This window comes from Cenococcum geophilum, assembly GCF_001692895.1.
Source record: "Cenococcum geophilum 1.58 unplaced genomic scaffold K441scaffold_5, whole genome shotgun sequence".
Classification (NCBI taxonomy): domain Eukaryota; kingdom Fungi; phylum Ascomycota; class Dothideomycetes; order Gloniales; family Gloniaceae; genus Cenococcum; species Cenococcum geophilum.
In genome coordinates, this window is record NW_027137563.1 from 2,621,468 (window position 1) to 2,644,406 (window position 22,939).

Genomic DNA, 22,939 nt, shown 5'->3' on the forward strand with positions numbered 1-22,939 from the left:
CCGGAGGTTTTGCTGACTGGAATGCGCTAATGCCACTAACGGACTGTCGGTTGCATCCTTATGCAATGCATGACTTCGACGCTTGCATTCCTCTGATTGCGGCCCAACACCGCGCAGGAATGAAAACATATCACTGGCATCTCGGTCATCTATCCGATCGATAGGACCAAGGCTTATTTCTAAAGTATGCGGCCATTTTCCTGTTCAAGCATACAAGAATATTGATCACTCGCACCAATTGCCCAATCAAAAAATACACGGGATACGTCGGATTGGAGGATATATGAAAGTCGAAACACGGCCACAGAAGACCCAAGTTGGTGGGTTAAACACAACAAGCATCGCAAGCAACCGGTGCTTCTGAATGAATAGACCATGCCTTTAGCCATTTCCGGTGTTGCACAAAAAATCACAATTGAAAGTGTAGTCGTCTCACTAAGCAATTCCCTCCACCGCTTTACTTCTGCATCATCAGCTGCACGAACTCGTTATCTGGGAAGATTGGGTTAGTGCTGGCATCAAAAATAAAGTCACCGGTACCATACAGTCGATCCTTCCATCGCCATCTTGATCAGCCTCACGGATCATCTCGTCAACCTCGTCATCCGTCAACTTCTCACCAATAGAAGTCATAACGTGGCGTAACTCGGCGGCCGAAATGAAGCCATTGTTGTCACGATCAAACACCTTGAATGCTTCCCGAATCTCCTCCTCAGAGTCGGTGTCCTTCATTTTTCGAGCCATCATTGTGAGGAATTCTGCGTTCCATTTTAATCAGCACGCTTCACGAGAATTCCAGGATTGAGGGATTATACCTGGGAAGTCGATGGTGCCGTTGTTATCAGCATCCACCTCGTTAATCATATCTTGCAGCTCAGACTCGCTTGGGTTCTGGCCTAGCGACCTCATGACTGTGCCCAATTCCTTTGTTGTGATCTGACCTGCAAGAAAGATGCATGTTAGCAACATGCGATTCAGCCTTCGAGGCCACCAGTGACCCTTCCCAACAAGGCTGACGCTATTAGGGCACCCTTGTATGATCGGCGGAGAGAGAGCGGCGGTGAGGGAGGAGGTAGGTCAGAGCTGACACTGGTATTTGAGGTTGTCGATGGAGGCTTCGGGATACAGGGAGTCTACTGACCATCGCCATCTTTGTCCTGAGAGCATTCATACACGTTAGCACATGAGCCCAACCCGGCGTTTCAGCCAACAATCAGGCAGAAACGAACGTGAAATGAAAGAAGGGAAGGTAAACTCACAAATAGAGAAAAGGCCTCCTTAAACTCAGAGACCTGTTCCTCAGTCAAGGAATCGGCCTGTCATGTCTTGTCAGCGCATCTTCAGGCCCATGCGTGAAGCGTTATCGTGATGTTTTTTTTGCGAAGGCGGGGTATGAGAATGGCGTCAGGGAGGCACAAACCATGGTTAAAGATAGTGTCCGCGGGGATAGTAGTATTATCTGTGTGTTGATGGTGAGACTAGGCGTAAATAAAAGCTGTCTTTGGAATTGCGAGTGGTGACGATAGAGAAAGATGGTAGGTGGTGTAGGCTGCGAGTTGGAAATGAAATGAGGGCTGAAATGTCCCGCTTTCCTGACTGCGCCCACCAAGCCCCCAAATCACCTCCTTCTGGCGGGAAGTGCCGCCAATTAACCATCATTTGCCTTGTCTGCCTCGCTTGCCGCGCCCCTGCCGATGCGGCTCATGCTCCACGTGAAGCCAGCAGGCTGACATACAACACCAAGTGCTATTATTCAACTTGCATATCCAAACTGTTTGGGCCTTTAGTTCCTACCATGTTCTAAGAGCCTAGACGCTCCCATGCCAACGCTATGTGGCGGGACCGAACAAACCTGTACGCTAATTTCACTCCCTGGGTTGCTGGAATTGGCTGACGTATCCTGAACAGCTTCATTTCCTACCGTCAGTCGTATTCGCACCATCCTGCAAAGAAACCTCGATATGGCGGTCCTCCTTCCAGTGGCTTTGGTGATAATGCGCGGGCATCCGAGGAGCGTCGGGGACTCATGTCCGCTAGCGCATTTGAGGATGATGGTGATGCGGTGATTGAGATGGATTTACTGCCTCCCCGGTGGCTGGACATCCAGGACGAAGTCACAGAATATCTCGCAGACATTTCCAAACAGAACAGAAGGCTGGAGCAGTTGCATCAGAAACATGTTCTCCCTGGCTTCGACGATGAAGATGTCAAGAAGCGAGAAGAGCAAGAAATCGAGCAGTTGACCCAAGAAATCACTCGTGGCTTCCAAAGCTGTCAAAAGGCGATTCAGCGGATCGAGATGATGGTGCGTGAGGCAATACAGCTTGGGAATATAAGTAAAGGGGAAGAGACCATGGCCAAAAACCTTAAAATCTCCTTAGCGTCAAGAGTCGGAGAAGTGAGCGCAATGTTTAGGAAGAAGCAGTCAGCATATCTTAAGAGTATGCTCTTCTCATACCTCTGTTTGCATGTATGCTTTCCGCCAGTGGCTGATACCAATCTACAGAACTCCGCGCCCTTGGAGGTCTCACCTCGCCTTTTCGCTCTCCAACGCCTATACAGAATCCCTACAACGACGTAGCCCTCCAAGAGTCCGATGCCGACCGCTCCTTCTCGCAATCTACGCTCCAGCAAACCGCTCAAAAACGACTCACCCATGACCCAAATGCCACCCTCATTGCGCAGCGCGAACGCGAAATCGAAGACATTGCCCAAGGTATTATCGAACTCGCCAACATATTTCAAGAACTACAAACAATGGTCATCGACCAAGGCAGTATGCTTGATCGTATTGATTATAACGTTGAGCGTATGGCTGTAGATGTGAAAGCCGCAGACAAAGAACTCACCGTAGCAACGGGATACCAACGACGAAGCATCAAGCGGAAGGTTATTCTCCTCTTATTGATCTTAGTCGCAGGCATGTTCATTCTTCTCTCCTTGAAATTAAGTAGAAAGGAAGGCAGCAGTCCGCTTCCGGCTCCTCCGGTACCCGAAACCCCGGGCTCCCCGCCTGCGCCTCCCCAGTTTGCTGATCGAGGCTCCTTGAGTGCACGAGTAGTGCCATTGCGACCAAGCAAAGACTGGCATCGACGGAAGAGGAGGTTATGGCAGGGAATGAAGGAAGATGTTATAGCATTGTAATCGTGTAATATCTCTGTACCATACCTTCCAATGAAAGAAATATTCTTTCAAATGAAAGACCTTTCCTTGCCTCGGCCAAATACAATAATTGTCAATCTGCTCATGCTTGGTAGCGAACTTCGCTCCGCATCTGCAGGCGTAAGTTAGTAAATCATTCTCTTGGTCCCGGCATAGTCGCTTCGGAAAAAGACAACCAAATGTCAGAAACCATGATCAAAAATAGAAATTTGCCGAATCCTCACCTGTTTGAACACTTTTTCTGTACTCGCGTATGCCACCACCCATCCTCTATACTATTATATCGCCATCGCCTATTTTTTAAAGCCATTTAAAGCCTATATTTCCTATTTTAGTTAGCGCTATAGTGCATAGGAGGAGAGTTAAAGCACCTAAGAATACTGTAAAGAACACTTCTAAAGCGCCTAAAGAGGTAGACCTTACTGTTGAACCTATACCACCTATACTGACGCCTTTTACTATTATAGAACAGCCCAAAGATCTTTAAACCTTTTTTTAATATAATCGTATACGTCGATACTATAAAGATATTCAGTAATATTCTAGCCACCCCATTTAGAGCCTTTATGTTACGGACGCTTTAAGTACGATGTTACGACTACTTAGAGAAGAGCTGGAAGAAGCTAGTTGGTTGATTTAAGCACGGTCCAAGATAGAGCCGATAGAGCCATGTGACAAGGAATAGTAACCAAGGTCACGTGACGTGATCTATATGATCTGTAGGATCTATATAATCCGTGACAGAGTAGATAAAGTACACATACATTACGTACAAGAAGGATTTTATAGGAGTACGGTTGTGTATTTAAGGACCCTTAGTCCCTACCTAGATAGTTCCTTCCTTATAGTAATTCTTAGAATATAATTAGAGTTAATCTATTAGGCAACCACTCCACCAGTTATTATTAAATTATTAACTACTATTATTTGCATTTCCTATATACCTAGCCCAATAACAAGCCTATCGTAGTTCCTACTATAAGGTTCCGTTATATAATCACTACCTAGTTATAGTATTAAATAATAGAAAGTCAAATAATATACCACTAAAAGTAGCCACTATAACGCTATTAACGGCGGCAACTATATTAAGGTTAGGTAACGACACTAGTATAGCAGATACTAACTTATAGTAACCTATAACGGTTAGATAACTATAAAAGATAGTTAACTAGCTAATAGAAAATAATATAATGTTAGAAAATAGGCTTAATAGGATTAGAGTAGCAAAGACTAAATTACTATTAATTAAAAGGTACTTAGGCGAAAAATTTAAACTTAAGGGATTTCTTATATAAATGCACTTTAAGGTTATATAGAAAGGGGTAAAACTACCAATACCTATAGATCAAATAGCCTATATGGGACTATTCCTATTAGGAAGAGCACTTAAGTAGTTTAAGCCTTACCTTATAGAGATATAGGCAAACGGAATAACAACTATTAATTAGGAGGTGTAATTTATATTCTTAAGCTAGGAAGGGTTTATAGAGCGACTTATATAAGTATTTAGAGACCTAGAGGCAGTAACTATAGCGGAAAGAAAACTCTAAAATATTATATAACGAACCTTAGCAATTAAGTACATAATATAATTTTAGACGTTAGTAATATAAGTTAAGTAAAATAATAAGGCGCTTATAGCATAGTATAAATAGGGACTTAAGGCTAAAGTCTAGGACGTAATTATCCTAATAAAAGATACGGAAACCCTATAGGAGTTAATAGATTAAGCAATTAAGATTAATAATTAGATCTACTAAAGGGAACAGGCTAAGAGAGGTTAGGATAAAGTTTTATAGTTATATAAGGTATAGAGTATATAATAACTAAAGCTAAGTTAAAAACTATAGTATAGCGTAGAGCTAATAGACCTAAGTAGTACTAGAGAATCTAGAAGATAAAATAAAAAATTATAGAAACCTAAGGGATAAGGATTAAGTAATTAAAGGTCTAAGGAGCAAAGGCCAAATTAGGGATCTTAGCAGTAGAAGATATTTAGGCAGACTCCATAATAAGAAAAATGGTTTAAAGAGGGAGCTTATATAAATTATAGGAAATAAGGTTATTATATTAGAGACTATAAAAATAGTTAGAGTTACTATATAGTAAAAGGGATAAGGCTAGTAGATAATATATACGTATAAAGGGATAATAATATGCTACAAGGAACAAAGGAATATTTAATTAAAAGTTTCGCGTTTTATTATAATAACATATACCAAATTTATAAGGATGCTAAGTACGGCGCAAGCTATTAGCTATAGGAGCTATACTTAGCAGAGTATAAAGGAACTAATAAACTAGTTCACAGATCGGACATTAAGGACGATAAATTTAATAAAGGCGAAACATTTTATAATAATAAGGTAATAAAGGCGGTTTATTAGAAATATATAGCTATCAGAAATGTTATAATAAAGGTAGAGGATAATTCCACTATAGAATAGGGAATATTAGTAGGGATTAAAACCCCACTAAATACGATGTCTATTGCTTTATAAGACGTAAGAAAAGTAGAATAGTAAACTACTTCGGCACTTAATAAAGGTAAAAGGCTACAAGCTTAAGATTTTTAAGACAAGATAAGAGATAACTAAGATTCTTAAGATAAGATAAGGTAAGCTTAAGGACCTATAATAGACAATAACCGATAGAGCAGAGCAATAGCTTAGTTTAGTAATATATAAATAAGCTTAGGACGAAGTTTCCTAAAGGTATAAGATTCTTAAGACAAGATAAGTAAGATTTAAGACTCTTAAGATAAGATAAGAACACTAAATAAGCTTAGTTAGACTAAGGCTGGAGCTAAGCTTAAGTTAGAGGTAAGCTTAGGATTAAAGAATCTAAGGGATTAGGAATTTGGGGTATAAATAAAGACATCTATATATAAAGGATAAAGGATTAGAGAATCTACGATATAAATAGTAACTAGATTAGGAGACAAATATATAGACCTAGAGGATTTACTAGGGGAATAAAGTATTTAGCCTAAAGATTGAAAAACTAATACTAAGATTAAAAAGTAAGAAGACTTTAAGGATCTATTTATAAGATATAAACTAAAGGAAACCATAGAAGAGTTTAGATAAAAAATCATTATATAGTAAGGACAGAAACTAGATAAGAGATCTAGTATATTAGGATATATAAGGGACAGAGCACTAGTATAAAGAATTACTAATAGGCCTAGGGCAGGCACATTAAGAGCTAAGTGGCTTACTAAACTAGAAAACGAAGAGGATTTAGGGATCCCTATTAGGTTTAAAGAACGATATATAAAGGGCTCTTATAATATAGTAATAAGAAGATACTTCCTTACGGATAAGCCGTATATACTTTAACAGCTATACTAAAAGTGGTATAGACAGCGATATAATAATAAGTAGGAAGATTTCTATATATAGCTGGACGAAAAAGTTATCTAAGACCACTTAATTATAGAGAAGGCTATAACGTATATTAAAGAAGCCTTAATTATAATATTAAAGGATCTAAAAGAGCGTTTAGAGGACTAAAGAAGTAAAAGGCGTATCTTAGTACCTATAAATAAAGTTATAACGTTTAGATTAACATAATAGAGGTTTAAACTTAAAGATAAAGACGAATTAAGAGTTAACCCGAAGCACTTAGTACACTATATACTATTATAGATTGTATATATAGACAATATATACAAAATGCACAAGAATCTAAAGGAAAAGAATTGGAAATACCCTATAAGGATATATTAGGCACTAGAAGAGTAATAGTATAGAAATACCAAGTATATATATAGCTAGCATTTAATAGAAGTTTAGAAGTTAGGAGACTTAATACTTTAACTAGAAAGATTCCTTATAGAAGAATACTTAGATAGATAATAGTAGTGGGAATACCTAGAAAACACGTATCTATAGTATATAGAAGATAAAAAGCAAACTAGGTATTAGCTAAAGAGCGAGCTAAGTATAATAGGATTAAGTAGCTAATAGTTAGAAAAATAGAGGCCTATAGGACTAAAGGGAGCCAGTAGTAAAGCCTTAGACCCTTAAAGGAATTTAAGGACAATACCTAAATTTATAAGTTAAGTAGTAAGATTAACGGTTTAAAGCACTAATAAATAGTAGAGTAACGCGAAACTATAGCTTACTAATAGTAATTAAAAGAATGGGATTACCTTACAAATAGAAGGAGCAACCTTATCTATTAGTTATAATTTTAGGAGATCTAATAGCCTATAGAGGAGGGATTATTAATCTTAAAATAGGTCCTATTTAGATAACCATTAAAGGAAGACGAATTAAGATGTTTTTTAATATCCTACCGTTAGGACGGGATAAGGCAGTATTAGGGATGCCTTAGTTATAGGAATATAATTTAAAGATCGACTAGATTATAGGTTAAGTTAATATTAGAGATACTTAATACCGTAAAATATAATAGTAAACTAAGTTAGTATAGTACTAAGTTAGAGCGATATATAAAGAGACTAAGCGAGGCTTAAGTTATATACTAAAGAGATACTATAAGTATAGCAAGAAGCTATAGAGCCTAGAAAGTAAAAAGCTAGTAGATTATATAGTATGGGACTATAAAATAGAGTTAGAACTAGGAATAAGTCTAAAGTTTTTTCCAATCTATAAGCTTACTAAGGAAGAAGGTAAAGCACTTAAAGAGTTTATCTAAGAAAATCTATAAAAGGGATATATTAGACTATTATAGTTATTAATAGGTTATCTAGTACTGTTTATACTAAAGAAGAATAGGAAACTTAGGTTATACATTAATTATAGATAACGTAGTCGGTAAGCAAGTGGGCCATGTAAGCATCTGGGCCACCGCAAAACCCCACCAAAAAACCCCAAAATCGGTCTTTAATATCTTAACAACGGCTTAATAATAAATTATAAAATTTTGTAATTAGATTTTTATACTTACCTTAAGACCTATATTAAAGTTTTAAAGTAATTTAATAAGTGGTTCTTAAGATATAATAATTTGGCTTAGATTTAAGAGCTAAATCTTAATATATTAATAATAATTCATTGCTTAACGTCCGATTCGGATCCCTATTAGGCCCACGCGGACTACTCCTTATTTACATATAGGGAGAAAACTCTATTTAAGAAAAATGAGAAAACCCCGTGATCTATCTCCCCGCCTTTTAGGACTCGCCTACTTAGCGCCTATAAGTCGCCTATGGTGCTCTACTACCTTACTATTTAACCTTCTTAGGAACTACTGCTACCGTAACAAGCCTATAGACGCGCTAGTATTACAAACTATTACTCTACTACTATAGAGTTACTAGGGGGCACCTACTGCTTGCCCCCTTGCCTTCTATTACCATTTCCCTTATAACCCGGAACTGATTTAGCACATTTTAACTAATAAGCCACTGGGTAACCGCCTTAAGGCCTTTTTGTATTAAGAGCAGTGTATTATAGTTCTCTATGCCAGCTGCTAAGAGCATTATTTCTTAATTGGTGCGTAGGGGGTATAGTAGTATTACGTGTTTTAGTGTCTATCTTAGCTAGCCACATTCGCATCTTAGGCTACCTACTAGGATACCCACCTAGTAAAGCCAATCTTTTAGTCCTATTATTTCTGTTCTTAAGAGTGTTACTATTATATTTTCTGCCTTTATTAGGCCTTCTTAGAGCCCTTAGGTATTTACCCCCTATAGCATTAACTATACTATGGCTTAGGTTTGTCTTGCCTAAGTTAGCCTCTATACCTTTAACTCCCATTCGCCTCTCTAGCATTAGTCCAACCAGTATTATATTACGGTAGATGGTTTCCTAGCATTCTTACGTGTTCTACTTTAGCTCCTTTCTCTATCTTGCTGTTATCTTTGCTAACCTCTTACGCGTCTCCCTTCCTCCTCTATATAGGCCTGGGCCCTAAAGCGGCACTATTCTTCTTCTACTTTCTTTACCTGTTTCTCTAATATCTCTTCCCTACTTTGGAGTTGTTGGTTTATTCTCCTACGGGGCACCCTAGGGTCCCTCCATAGTTTACTTAAGCGTGTCTTAATGTACTTTATGACATTAGAGTTGCGTTTATTTTGCGTCCTTTATATTACAGCGGCTTTAATATATAACTGTAGGGGGGGAATATTGGATTCCTTCTCAAGCAGTGCTGTGGCCGTTCGCTTATACCCGCCTGTAATACTCCGGAGGCAGGCAGTCTGGAAATCTTAATATATTAATAATGGCTTAAGTAATTACTCTAAAACTCTAATAGAGGTCTTAAAGTAAGTATAAGAGTCTAATTATAAAATTTTATAATTTATTATTAAGCCGTTGTTAAGATATTAAAGACCGATTTTGGGGTTTTTTGGTGGGGTTTTGCGGTGGCCCGGATGCTTGCATGGCCCACTTGCTTACCGACTACGTTAGTTAAATAGCATCACTAAAAAGGATAGGTATCCTTTACCCTTAATTAGCAAAATCTAAGATAGGATAGACAACGTATAAATCTTTATAAAGATAGATCTAAGATAGGTATACTATTAGATTAGAATTAAGGAAGGCAATAAATAGAAGGTAGCTTTTAGGTTAAAGGAAGGACTATATAAGCCATTAGTTATGCAATTCGGGCTTATAAACGCACTAGTAACGTTCTAGAAGCGTATTAATAACGTATTAGGAGAACACTTAGATAAATTTATTATGGTATACCTTAACGATATTATTATCTGCTTAATAACTAAGAAAGAACACGGGGAACACGTTAAATGGGTTTTAAAAAGACTATAGAAGAAACAGATGCTAGTAGTAATTAAAAAATGCGAGTTCTTTACTAAGAAGACTAATTTTGTAGGATTTATTATTAAACTAGGCTAACTTAGTATAGATCTAAAGAAGATCGAGGCTATAGTAAATTAGTAAGAACTGGAGAACGTTACGCAGTTAAGATTATTCCTAGGGTTTTACAATTACTGCAGAAGGTTTATAGCGTAATAGTTAAAGAATATTAAACCATTTACGCGATTAATAAAAAAAGAAGAACTATAGGTATGGGGAAAGGAGTAATAAGAATTATTTAAAAAAGTTAAAGAGTTGTTTACCTAGGAGCCAGTTTTTAAAATCTATTAACTAGGACTAGAAACGATTATAAAGACAAATATATTAGACTATATACTAGGGGTATACTTTATATAGAAATACGAAAATAGATAGTACCTAGTGGTATACTATAGTTGGAAGATAATACCACTAAAGTTAAACTATAACATTTATAATAAGGAGTTATTAGGTATAGTTATAGTATTAAGAAAATAAAGAGCATTCTTATAAGGTATAGAGAAACTATTTATAGTTAAAATAGATTATAAGAACCTAATAGGATTCCTAACAATAAAGGAATTTAATTAAAGATAGGTTAGATAGGTAGAGATGCTTATAAAATACTATTTTAAGATTTAGTATACTAAGGGTATGGATAATATACGAGCAGACGCTCTAAGTTAAAAAGCTAAACTATAAAATAACGAAAAGCCATTAGGGGCTTTACTATAAAAANATATAGACGGACTAATTAGGTACAATTATCCAAAAATTATAGTAAATTAAGAAGATAATAAACTAAGCAGAATTTATAAATTACTAGGGAGCTTTTAGAAGTAAAGAATTTTAAAGGTATAGCTAGAAGATCTATAGACGGATATATACAAAAATTAAGAAGTAAAGTATATCCTAAGAAGCATAGTAGAGTAATTTATAGAGGATTTCTATAAGGGAATAACTTAAGGACATAATAGGGCTATAGGCTTAATATTAAGACTCTAGAAAGAGTATATTATTAATAGAATCTAAAATATTATAAGAAAAGTTATAAAAGAGTATTTAGATTACTAAAGGAATAAACTAGCAAGGCATAAGCTATATAGAGGGCTATAACCTATTAAAATACTAGAGAGACTATAGGAGGTTATATTATAGGACTTTATTATAAAATTACTAAAGTTAAGAGACCCTATTACCGAATAAGATTATAATATAATCTTAGTAATAGTAAATAAGCTTATAAAGTAGGGATACTTTATAGCATATACAGAAGAAATATTAGCGGAAGATATTGCTAAAATTTATATTAAAGAAGTATTTGTAAGATATAGAGCACTAAGTAAAATTATATTAGATAGAGATTTAAGATTTATAGCAGTATTCTAGGAAGTATTCTTAGCAGAATAAGAAGTTAGAGTAGTAACTTCTACTATATATTATTTATAGATAGACGGTTAAATAGAAAGATTAAATTAGACACTAGAACAGTATCTAAGGCACTATATTAATTATATATAGAATAATTAGGTATNGCTATTACTAGTTATATAGTTTGCATATAATATAACACCTTAAGAAGGAATAGGCATATTACTATTTAAGGCAAATTATAGATATAAGCTAAAAACATCGTTATTACCATAGTAAGTAAAGAAAATAAGTAGTATAGCTAAAGAAAGAATAAAGACATTAATAAATCTTTATATAGACCTTATAGAATTAGTAAAGAAAGTATAAAAGAGAATAAAAAAGTACTATAATACTAAGAGATCTAAGGGACTAGATTTTAAGGAGGGAGATAAAGTATAGCTATTATATAAAAATTTTAAGAGTTAACAACTAAGTAAGAAATTAGACTATGTTAGACTAGGACCTTTTAAAATTATATAGAGGATTTTACCAGTTACGTTTAAGCTAAACCTATTAGCTAGAATAAAGATCTACCCTATATAGTATATTGCAATACTAGAGCTAGTATACAGGAATATTAAGCTACCGGTTTATAAAGTAGATATATATAGAGGATAGAAAGAAGACAAATAGTAAGTTTTAAAGATTATTAGTTATAAGGACATTAACAATAAAATATAGTATAAGGTTAAGTAGATAGGCTATACTAAAACTACCTAGAAACTACTAGAAAATTTAAAAAAACGCTATAAGAAAGGTATAGGAGTATTAGAAGAAATTAGGTTAGGTAGTATTAATAAAAAAGGATTGCTAAAGAATAAGTTACCTAAGGGGGACCTAAGAAGAGCAGTTGCTAAACTACTTAGATCTATTTCCTTCTCTATTAAAAGAGAATCCGTTTTTTTATTGCCAAGTTTCTGTAAACCTTATTCTACTAGCTTCTACTTCTTAAAACAGACCTTTTTATAGACCTTCTTAAGACGGATTAGTTAAGCGGACGCCGCAAGATAAGACTTAAGGGCCCGTTACTAAGTATTAGCAGCCTCCTATTCTACGTTATAAGAATAATATAACTCCGCTAAAGTAATAAACAGTTTATTATCTAGCCGCGTAGTAGTAGATTAAATATAAGACCCTAAGACAAATTAATTAGGGAATTAGATAACTATTAAAAGTAATAAGTTATTGTTCGTATTAACTTAATAGTACGAGTAAGTCGTATCCCGGGGCACGAAATACGTATAGTATCGTATGCTCTTTGGGATAGTGGTAACTATCAATTATATAAAGCAGACTACGTAGTTTATATATTGATGCGCTTCCCCCCTAATTAGTTAGTGCTTTAGAAGTGCACCAGACGTATAAGTGGGTAGTTAGTGTACTAAACGCGTAAATGCGTACTCGGCGTACTAAACGCGTAAGCACGCGGTTAGTATAACAGGTGCTATAATTATACACTAGCAGTACTTAGAAAATGAAACCACTTATATATAGCCTCTATAATTGTCTTAATAGAACTATAAAACACATAAGAAAATATATAGGAAATCCCTCCTAAGGTGCCTTCTAGGTTGCCTTCCAAATAGTGCTTTAAGCTGGCCGTAAGTCCTGCTTACGGTCCGTAAAATAAACTATACAGCCTTTTAACGGGCCGTAAATGCACTATATAGCCTTCCGACAGGCCGTAACTAAACCATAAATGCTCCGTTAGTCTCGCTCTACCTATTCTATAACTTTTAGGTTAAGCTTATTCGTATTAATTAGGGTTTTAAGAGCTTAACACGGCTTTGCCTTAGTCATAACGTCTACTAGGTTATCTCCGCTGCTGATTTATTTAACCTCCGTAATCTTACGTCGTTTATAGGCCTAACGTAAGCATATTAGGTCGACCATAAGCCTCTTCTCTTATATCGTACCTAGTTTAACTAGGCAGTTATAGAGGGACTTTAAATTAGTGTATAAAACTAGGGGTAACTACTCTAGTTATAGAATCTTCTAGACCGTTAATTTAATTGCGGCTGCTATATTAAATCTATAAGCTAGTGTATATAGTTTAGAAGCTAGTATGATACGGGTTACTTATTTACACTTAATTAAAGACTAGTGCAGTATATTTACGTCCTAATTGCGGTCTATAAGTACAATTATAAAGCCGATTTATAATAATAGGTCTTTATTATTAGCAAAAGATGCGTCCGTAAATACTAGTAGGCTAAGGGAATTTAGGTCTAGTGGTACAAAAGTAAGTCCCCTTACTACATTGTTGATTTGCTACTAGATGCGCTTATTAAGCTACTTAATATTTTCTTCTTATAGGTCTACTGCCTGGGCTGTAAAGGATAGATTATAGGCAGATTGTTACAAACGCTTTAAGTACGATATTACGACTACTTAGAGAAGAGACGGAAGAAGCTAGTTAATTAATTTAGGCACGGTCCAGGATGGAGCCGATAGAGCTATGTGACAAGGAATAGTAACCAAGGTCACATAACGTAATCTATATAATCTGTAGAATCTATATAATCCATAACAGAGTAGATAGAGCACATGTATATTATATATAAGAAGGATTTTATAGGAGTACGGTTGTGTATTTAAGGACCCTTAATCCCTACCTAGATAGTTCCTTCCTTATAGTAATTTTTAGAATATAATTAAAGTTAATCTATTAGGCAACCACTCTACCAGTTATTATTACGTTGTTAACTACTATCTTTATATTTCCTATACACCTAGCCCATTAATAAGCCTATCGTAGTTCCTACTACAAGGTTCCGTTATACAATTACTACCTAATTACGGTATTAAATATAGAAAGTTAAATAACATGCCACCAAAAGTAGCTACTATAACGCTATTAACGGCGGCAACTACATTAGGGTTAGGGGGTAATACTAGTATAGCGGACACTGACTTGCAGTAACCTATAACGGTAAGACAATTATAAGAAATAGTTAACTAGTTAATAGAGAATAATGCAGTACTTAAAAATAGGATTAACGGGATAGGCGTAGTAAAGGTTAAGTTACCATTAATTAAAAGATTCTTAGGAGAAAGATTAAAGCTTAAAGGATTCCTTATATAAATGCACTTTAAGGTTACATAAGAGGGAGTAAAGCTGGTAATATCTATAGATTAAATAGCGTATATAGGGCTATTCTTAATAGGAAGAGCACTTAAATAGTTTAAGCCTTACCTTACGGAGATATAAGTAAACGGAATAACAACTACAAACTAAGAGGTACGGTTTATGTTTTTAAGCTAGAACGGATTTATAGAACGACTTATACAAATGTTTAGAGACCTAGAGGCGACGACCACGGCAGAAAGAAAACTCTAAGACATTATATAGCGAACCTTAGCAATCAAGTATATAACGTAGTTTTAAACATTAGCAATATAAGTTAAGTGGAATAATAAGGCGCTTATAGCACAGTATAAGTAGGGACTTAAGGCTAAAGTCCAGAACGTAATTATTCTAATAAAAGATACGGATACCCTAAGGGAACTAATAGATTAAGCGATAAAGATTAATAATAGGATCTACTAAAGGGAACAAACTAAGAGAGGTTAAGATAGAGTTCTATAATTATATAAGACGTAGAGCATATAGCAACTAAAGCTAAGTTAGAAACTATAGTATAGTGTAAAGCTAATAGACCTAAGCGGTACTAAAGAAGCCTATAGGAGATAGAGTAAGAAACTATAAAAACCTAGAGGTTAAGGATTTAGTAATTATAGGACTAAAGAGCAGAGGCTAAACCAAGGATCTTAGTAGTAGAAGACGTTTAGGCGGACTCTATAGTAAAATTAATAGTTTAAAAACGGAGCTTATATAAATTGTAGAAAATAAGGTTACTTTATAAGGGATTATAAAGATAGTTAGAGTTACTATATAATAAAGGGAACTAGACTAGCGGTAGAAGAGATATATGTATAGAGAAATAATAGTGCACTATAAGGAACAAAGGAATATTTAATTAGAAGTTTTACGTTTTATTATAATAACGCATACTAAATTTATAAAGACGCTAAGTATAGCGCAAGCTATTAGCTATAAGAGCCAAAATCTATAGAGTATAGAGGGACTAATAAACCAGTTCGCAGATCGGACATTAAGGACGATAAATTTAATATAGGCGAAACATTCTATAACAATAAGGCAATAGAGGCGGCTTACTAGGAGCACGTAGACCTCAGAGATATTATACTAGAGGTAGAGGATGATTCCACTATAAAATAGGGAATATTAGTAGGGATCAAAACCCTACTAGATACGATGTCTATTACTTCGCGAGACGCAAGAGAAGTAGGACAGCGAACCACTTTAGCACTTAATAAAGGTAAAAGGCCAAAGGCTTAAGATTCTTAAGATGAGATAAGAGATAACCAAGATTCTTAAGATAAGATAAGGTAAGCTTAAAGACCTATAACGGACGAAAACTAATAAAGCAGAGCAGTAGCTTAGTTTAAAGATATATAAATAAGCTTAGAACAGAAGTTCCTACAAGTATAAGACTCTTAAGATAAGATAAGTGAGATTTAAGACTCTTAAAATAAGATAAGAATACTAAGCAAGCCTAGTTAGACTAAGGCTGGAGTAATACTTAAGTTAGAAGTAAGCTTGGGACTAAAAAATCTAAGGAACTAGGAATTCGGAGTATAAATAAGAACGCCTATAAATAAGAAGTAAGTGGCTTCTTTATAGATTAGAGAATCTATAATATAAATAGTAACTAGACTAGGAGACAGATATATAAACCTAGAAGACTTACTAGTAGAATATAGTGTTTAGACTAAGGATCGGAAAATTAATATTAAGATTAAGAAGCAAGAGAACTTTAAAAATTAGAGCGTAAGACGCAAACCAAAAGAAACTATAAAAGAATTTAGATAAAGAATTATCACATAGCAAGAACAGAAACTAGATAAGAGATCTAGTATATTGGGACGTATAAAGGATAGAGCGCTAGTATAAAGAATTACCAATAGGCCTAGAGTAGGCACACTAAGAGCTAAGTGGCTTACTAAACTGGAGTAAGAAGAGGATCTAGGGATTCCTACTAGGTTTAAGGAACGACATACTAAAGGCTATTACAACGCAGTAATGAAGAGATATTTCCTTACGGATAAGCCGTATACACTCCAATAGTTATACTAAAAGTGGTATAGATAGCGACATAATAATGAGTAGGAAGACTTCTATATATAGTTAGATAAAAAAGTTATTTAAGACCACCTAATTATAAAAAAGGCTATAACCTATATTAAAGGAGCCTTAATTATAACGTTAAAGGATTTAGAGGAATAATTAGAGGACTAGAGAAGCGAGAGATATATCTTAGTACCTGCGAATAAAGTTATAATATTTAGATTAGCACGATAAAGGTTTAAACTTAAGGATAAAGACGAGTTAAGAGTTAACCTAAAGCACCTAGTATACTATACGCTATTATAGATTACATGTATAGATAATATATATAAGATATATAAGAATCCAAAGGAAAAGAATTAGAAATACCCTATAAAGATGTATTAAATAATAGATAAGCAATAATATAGGAATGCTAAGTATATACATAGCTGGCATCTAGTAGAAGTTTAGAAGTTAGGTAACTTAATACTTTAACTAGAAAGATTTCTTATAAAAGAATACTTAGACGGATAATAGTAGTGGGAATGCCTAGAGAACATGTATTTATAGTATATTAAAGATAAAAAGCAAACTAGGCATTAGCTAAAGAATAAGCTAAGTATAATAGGATTAAGTAGCTAACAGTTAGGAAAAGTAGAGGCCTATAAAACTAGAGGGAGCTAATAATAGAGCCTTAAACCCTTAAAGGAATTTAAGGACAACACCTAAATTTATAAGCTAAATAGCAAGATTAATAATTTAAGGCATTAATAAATAGTGGAGCAATAAGGAACCACATCTCGCTAGTAGTAGTTAAAAGAATGGGGTTACTACACAGACAGAAGGAACGTTCTTATCTATTAGTAATAATTTTAGGAGATCCGATAGCCTATAGAGGAGGCATTATTAATCTTAAAATAGGACCTATTCAGCTAACTATTAAGGGAAGATAAATTAAGATGTCTTTTAATATATTACTATTAGGGAATAATAAGGCAGTACTAGGAATGCCTTAGTTATAGGAATACAATCTAAAGATTAATTAGATTATAGGTTAGGTCGATATTAGGGATATTTAACGCCGTAAGATGCGATAATAAGCCAAGTTAGTATAGTACTAAGTAGGAGTAACCTATAAAGAAATAGAAAAAGGGCTAAGCTATATACTAAAAAGATACTATAAGTATAGGAAGAAACTATGGTCACTAGAAAGTAAAAAGCTATTAAAGTATGCAGCATAGAACTATAAGATAGAATTAAAACTAGGAATAAGTTTAAGGTTCTTTCTAATCTATAAGCTTACTGAAGAAGAAGGTAGAGCACTAAAAGAGTTTATCTAAGAGAACTTATAAAAGGGATATATCAGACCATCGCAGTTATTAGCGGGTTATCTAGTACTATTTATACTAAAAAAGAATAGTAAACTAAGGCTATGCATTAACTATAGATAGTTAAATAGCATCACTAGAAAGGATAGGTATCCTTTACCCTTAATTAGCGAAATCTAAGATAGGATAGGTAATGTATAAATCTTTACAAAAATAGATCTGAGATAGGCGTACTATTAGATTAGAATTAAGGAAGGCGACAAATAGAAGGCAGCCTTTAGATTAAAGGAAGGACTATATAAACCATTAGTTATGCAATTCGGGCTTATAAACGCACTAGTAACGTTCTAAAAGTGTATTAACAATATGTTAGGAGAACACTTAGATAAATTTATCTTATATACGGAGGTCGCTGTTATAAGTTCTTGCACCTTCCTAATTAGGAAAGTAGCCTTAACCGCCTAATGGCAGAATACTTCCACCCCTTAATTGCCTCTATTACCCGACAACTTTGCCAATAATGGGCTTTTATCAGCTCGCAACCAAGGCTCAGGCCCTGGCTATAAAGGCTATAGGAGCAACTCTTGACTATATCGAAAATATCACTCAAATTAAGCGTCGTACTTTGCAATATATCTTCTTAAAAGCCCGCAGCCGTGGCTGGGACCCTATCTCTCGTCCTCTGATTCTCGACGGCTATATTATCGATGCTCCTTATACCGGAAGAAAGATTAAGATTACCCGCGAGTTTGAACTACGAATAATTAAGAAAGCTACCTCCGATCGATATGGAAGAGAGAAGTCTTCCGCGTATATTGCTGCTAAGTGCGGCTGCTCCGCAAAAACCGTCTAGCGAGTTCTTCGCCGCCATGGATATCGTAAGACAAAGCTAACAAGAAAGCCCTGCCTTTTACTAGAGATAAAAGAAGCTCGTCTGCAGTTTGCCTTACGGTATTAATACTAGACAATTAAGGATTGGAAAAATGTTATCTGGACTAATAAAACGGGGGTAGTTTTAGGCCATCGAAGAGGTAGCTATAGGCTTTGGCGCCTAGCTAGTGAGAAGGTAAATAAGAAGGTAATTTAACCGCGCTTTCCTAAAGGAACAGAGTTTATATTTTGGGGCGCCTTCTTATATAATTAAAAGTTACCCTGCTATATATGGAAGCCAGAAATTGCAGCATAAAAGGAGGCCGTAAAGCGTGAGCTTAAAGTAATTAATGACGTAATTAAGCCAGAGCTTTATAAGGCTTGGGATATCAACACTAGTATGTAACAACTTAGGCTTCGCAATAAGCTAGGTAGAAAGCCTTAGTTCCGCATAATAGAAGTAAACGGCGCCTTTAAACAAACTAGCGAGAAAGGCGGTATTAATTGGTACCGCTATCTAACAACGATTCTCCTACCAATTCTTATTTCTTTTAGCGTTAAATGTTAAATTGACCGCCTAGATAGTATTATCTAAGAGGATAAGGCTCCGTCTTACGCATCGCATTATTAACAGATCTACTTTAACGCAGCATACCTCTAGCGTCTTATTTGGCCGGGTAATTCACCCGATCTAAATATGATTGAGCCAGCTTAGATGCATCTTAAACGAGTTACTATAAAGAAGGGAGCACTAAAGTCTCGAGCAGAAGCTGAACGGGTATGGCAATAGGCTTGGGAGGAGCTTAAGCAGTGGCGAATTCAAGCTTAGATTGAGCGAATACCACGATATATTTAAGAGGTAATTCGCTGCAGAGGTGGCAATAACTACGTTAAAGGCGCTGCTGACTCTACTCGCGATTAGAAGGCTTTAAAGCGCATAGCGCGATATCAACGCGATACAATTGCTTATATGCGACAGCAGGTGCTTTTAGGGCTTAACCGAGTTAATCCTACAGAGCCTCTACTAAGAAAACCGCAGGAACCAGAGCTTCCAGAGCGTATGCGAATAGGACCTCAGCTTCCAAATAAACTTCTAGATCTAGAGCTTCTATATAACAATCCTGAGCCAAAGCAGCGCCGCCGGCGTCGAGCTAAATGGGCCCTTAATCAGCCGCCTACTTAGTTAAAACCTTCCTCTCAAAAGCCCCCTCTCAAGCCTCCTCTCAAGCCTCTACCGCCCGTTAAGCCTCCTCCTCCTCAGCCGCAAGAGCTTCAAAATCGACCAAATACAAAGGGCAGAAACACTAAAATGGCAATGTTCAAAGTCAGCTTTATAGAGCCTCAAATCGGGCAGTCGCAGAATAGGCAGCAGCAAGAGCGGCAGCCGCAGGAGGATTAACGCGAAGCAGTAAATATCAGGTGGTATACAATTAATCAATCTACAAAGAAGCTAGTAAGGAAAAAGGACTCTACTGCTGCCTCTACGGAGCCTCCAGATAAGGGCGGGGCCTCTACTAGCAGCTCAATTAACAGAGGGAAGTCAATAGAGCTACCTACGGATTATCCTATAGAGCCTCTACAACACCAAAAGTCTATACGGGCGGGTATTAAGCAATCAGGAAGACGGCAGCGACGAGAGGTGGTTTCTCAACCAGATGGGCTCGTAGATTCGGTAGAGAAGCCAGTACAGGGCAGGATTATACGGTCGCGCAGAGCTCGCGACGTTCAAAATATATAGCTAATTAATTGATAAACCAACCGCATCAATATCGCATTTTATTTGAAGCCTTTTGGGCAGCTTTTGATCGATTTATGATGAAATAAGTATTCTGCCATTAGGCGGTCAAGGCTACTTTCCTAGTTAGGAAGGTGCAAGAACTTATGACAGCGACCTCCGTATACTGAATTAATTTTGAGCGAGAGTTTGAATTGGTGAGAAAATTGGTCCGGTCACCTGATGAGGAACGTGTTACCCCATCAAATTCGACCGACCGACCGATATACTTACACTTACGATGCACCCCCCAATAGTAGATATATAGGATTTCTATTTATATAGTTTTATAGAGCTTACGAAGCGCTTTAAAATGGCACTACTTTTGTCTATATATCTTAAGGCTAAGTAATACTATACTAATGTAAAGCTTTAGAGCTCTGCGGAAAAAATTTCGCGGGGGGTGCACGGAGCTCTGCACGGAGCTCTGCAGGCTCTACATCTGCAAGCTCTACGAGCTCTACACGAAGCTCTGCAAAAGCTCTCCATAAAGCTCTACTTAAAGCCCTATCTGGAGCTCCAAAGCTCTACTAACATGCAGCACTAATATACTAGGAAGTCTTATAATGGTCTCTACGGATGCCCTACGGACGTCTCTACGAACGGCTCTGCATCGTCCTTACGAACGGCTCTACAACGGCTCTACGAATGACCCTACGGACGGCTCTGCATCGTCTCCACGAACGACTCTGCATCGTCTCTACGAATGGCTCTGCATCGTCCCTACGAACTGCTCTGCATTGTCCCTACGAACGGCCCTACGACGGCCCCGCAACGGCTCTACGACGGCTCTGCATCGTCTGCTGTACGAACGGCTCCGCATCATCCATACGAACGGCTCTGCGTCGTCTCTACGAACGGCCCTACGAACGGCCCTACGAACGGCCCTGCATCGTCCCTACGAGCGGCCCTGCATCGTCCCTACGAGCGGCCCTGCATCGTCTCTACGAACGGCCCTACAACGGCCCCGCAACGGTTCTACAGCTGCTCCACGAACGGCTCTACGACGGCTCTATAACGGCTCTACAAATAGCTCTACGAACAACTCTACAAACAACTCTACTATGGCCCATACAGTCGCCCATACAATCGTCCGTACGAACGGCTCTGCATCGTCTATCCGAACGGCTCTGCATCGTCTACGATCGGCTCTACGACGGCTCTATAACGGCTCCAGCAGCAGACCGAGCAGTAGACGAGCAGTAGACCGAGCAGCAGACCGAGCAGCAGACCGAGCAGCAGACCGAGCAGCAGACCGAGCAGCAGACCGAGCAGTAGACCGAGCAGTAGACCGAGCAGTAGTCCGAGCAGTAGTCCGAGCAGTAGTCCGAGCAGTAGTCTAAGCAGTAGACCGAGTAGCAAACAAGTAGTAGTAGGAGCAGTAGACAAGCAGCAGTCCAAGCAGCAGTAGGAGCAGCAGACAAGCAGCGGTGGGAGCAGTAGACAAGCAGCAGACGAAGCAGTAGTAGGAGTAGTAGTAGGTAGTAGATAGGCCAGTAAATAGTAGATAAAGTAGTATTAACCTAAATTAGATTTTCTTACTATACTATCTATTAATCTAAATTATATTTATATACTTTATCTTAATTACCTCTTAACTTATAACTAATTACCCCGTTTCCTACTATTAAATATCTTATTACCGATTTTTATTACTTATTATTAACTAAATTATATCCTTATTATTAGCCTTTTTAATACCTATTTAATATATATAATAAGGCTCTAAAGCCTTTTATAATAAAATTAAGTTTTTATACTTAATTCTCTATTTAATAAGTAGTAAATAAAAGATAAAATAATAACTAAAATAGTATTAAAAGTAGTAGTAGAGGCTATATTAATATTAAAAATAAAGGTTAAAATAAAAGCAATAAAAGTAAAGCTATAGTAATAAAAATATTTATTAAACTATAAATAAAATTAGTATTAAAGTAGTAATAAGGGTTAAAGCCATAATAGTAATCTAAATAAAAGTAAAATTAATATTTAAAAGAAAATTAATATTTATTTAAATTATTTTTAAAGGTTCTTTATATAGATAAAATAAATATAAAGTAGTAAATAATAAAGTAATAAATAAAATAGTAAATAAAATAGTAATAATAAAGAAAATTTAATTATAAAATATATCGGTTTAATATAAAGGGTTATTATTTAAAAGTATAAAAGTATATATATTAAATTCTACTATTTTTAGTATATAGTAATATAAAGTAAGATATATTATAAAAAAGGTTATAAAAATAATAGAAAAGATAGCTAAAGTAGTATTGAACGTAGTAACTAAAATAGTAACTATAGCTAAGTTAAAATAGAGATAAAAGCAGTAAATTAAAGTAATAGTAATAGTAATAGAAATAAAAAGAGTAGTAAAGAAAGTAATAATAAAGGAGTAGCTAGGGTTATAGTAAAAATAGTAATAAAAGTAATAATAAAAGTAATAAAGTAGTAAAAAGAATAGTAGAAGAAATAATAATAGTAGTAT

The 22,939-nt window shown here is 36.0% G+C and overlaps 4 protein-coding genes across 4 annotated transcripts; 3 read left to right on the forward strand and 1 right to left on the reverse strand.

Moving 5' to 3' along the window:
• Positions 1–457: 457 nt before the first annotated feature.
• On the reverse strand, positions 458–1,319 carry K441DRAFT_541014 (calmodulin; the record flags this gene model as incomplete). The annotated part of the gene is made up of 5 exons (XM_067642624.1): positions 458–492; positions 546–758; positions 816–941; positions 1,142–1,157; positions 1,260–1,319. Coding segments are annotated over 5 exons (450 nt in total), but the record flags the coding sequence as incomplete, so codon positions are not given.
• A 512-nt stretch (positions 1,320–1,831) lies between these two features.
• On the forward strand, positions 1,832–3,221 carry K441DRAFT_703085 (t-SNARE; the record flags this gene model as incomplete). The annotated part of the gene is made up of 3 exons (XM_067653448.1): positions 1,832–1,854; positions 1,909–2,441; positions 2,507–3,221. 3 exons carry the CDS (start codon positions 1,832–1,834, stop codon positions 3,142–3,144), a joined length of 1,194 nt encoding a protein of 397 aa, XP_067508551.1. The 3' UTR covers positions 3,145–3,221.
• Positions 3,222–3,450: 229 nt separating this feature from the next.
• K441DRAFT_653479 (uncharacterized protein) lies at positions 3,451–3,658 on the forward strand (the record flags this gene model as incomplete). The annotated part of the gene is made up of 1 exon (XM_067647546.1): positions 3,451–3,658. A coding segment is annotated over one exon (168 nt), but the record flags the coding sequence as incomplete, so codon positions are not given.
• Positions 3,659–18,327: 14,669 nt separating this feature from the next.
• On the forward strand, positions 18,328–18,660 carry K441DRAFT_540712 (uncharacterized protein; the record flags this gene model as incomplete). The annotated part of the gene is made up of 1 exon (XM_067642606.1): positions 18,328–18,660. The coding sequence occupies one exon, from the start codon at positions 18,328–18,330 to the stop codon at positions 18,658–18,660; it is 333 nt and encodes a 110-aa protein (XP_067508553.1).
• Positions 18,661–22,939: the final 4,279 nt, after the last annotated feature.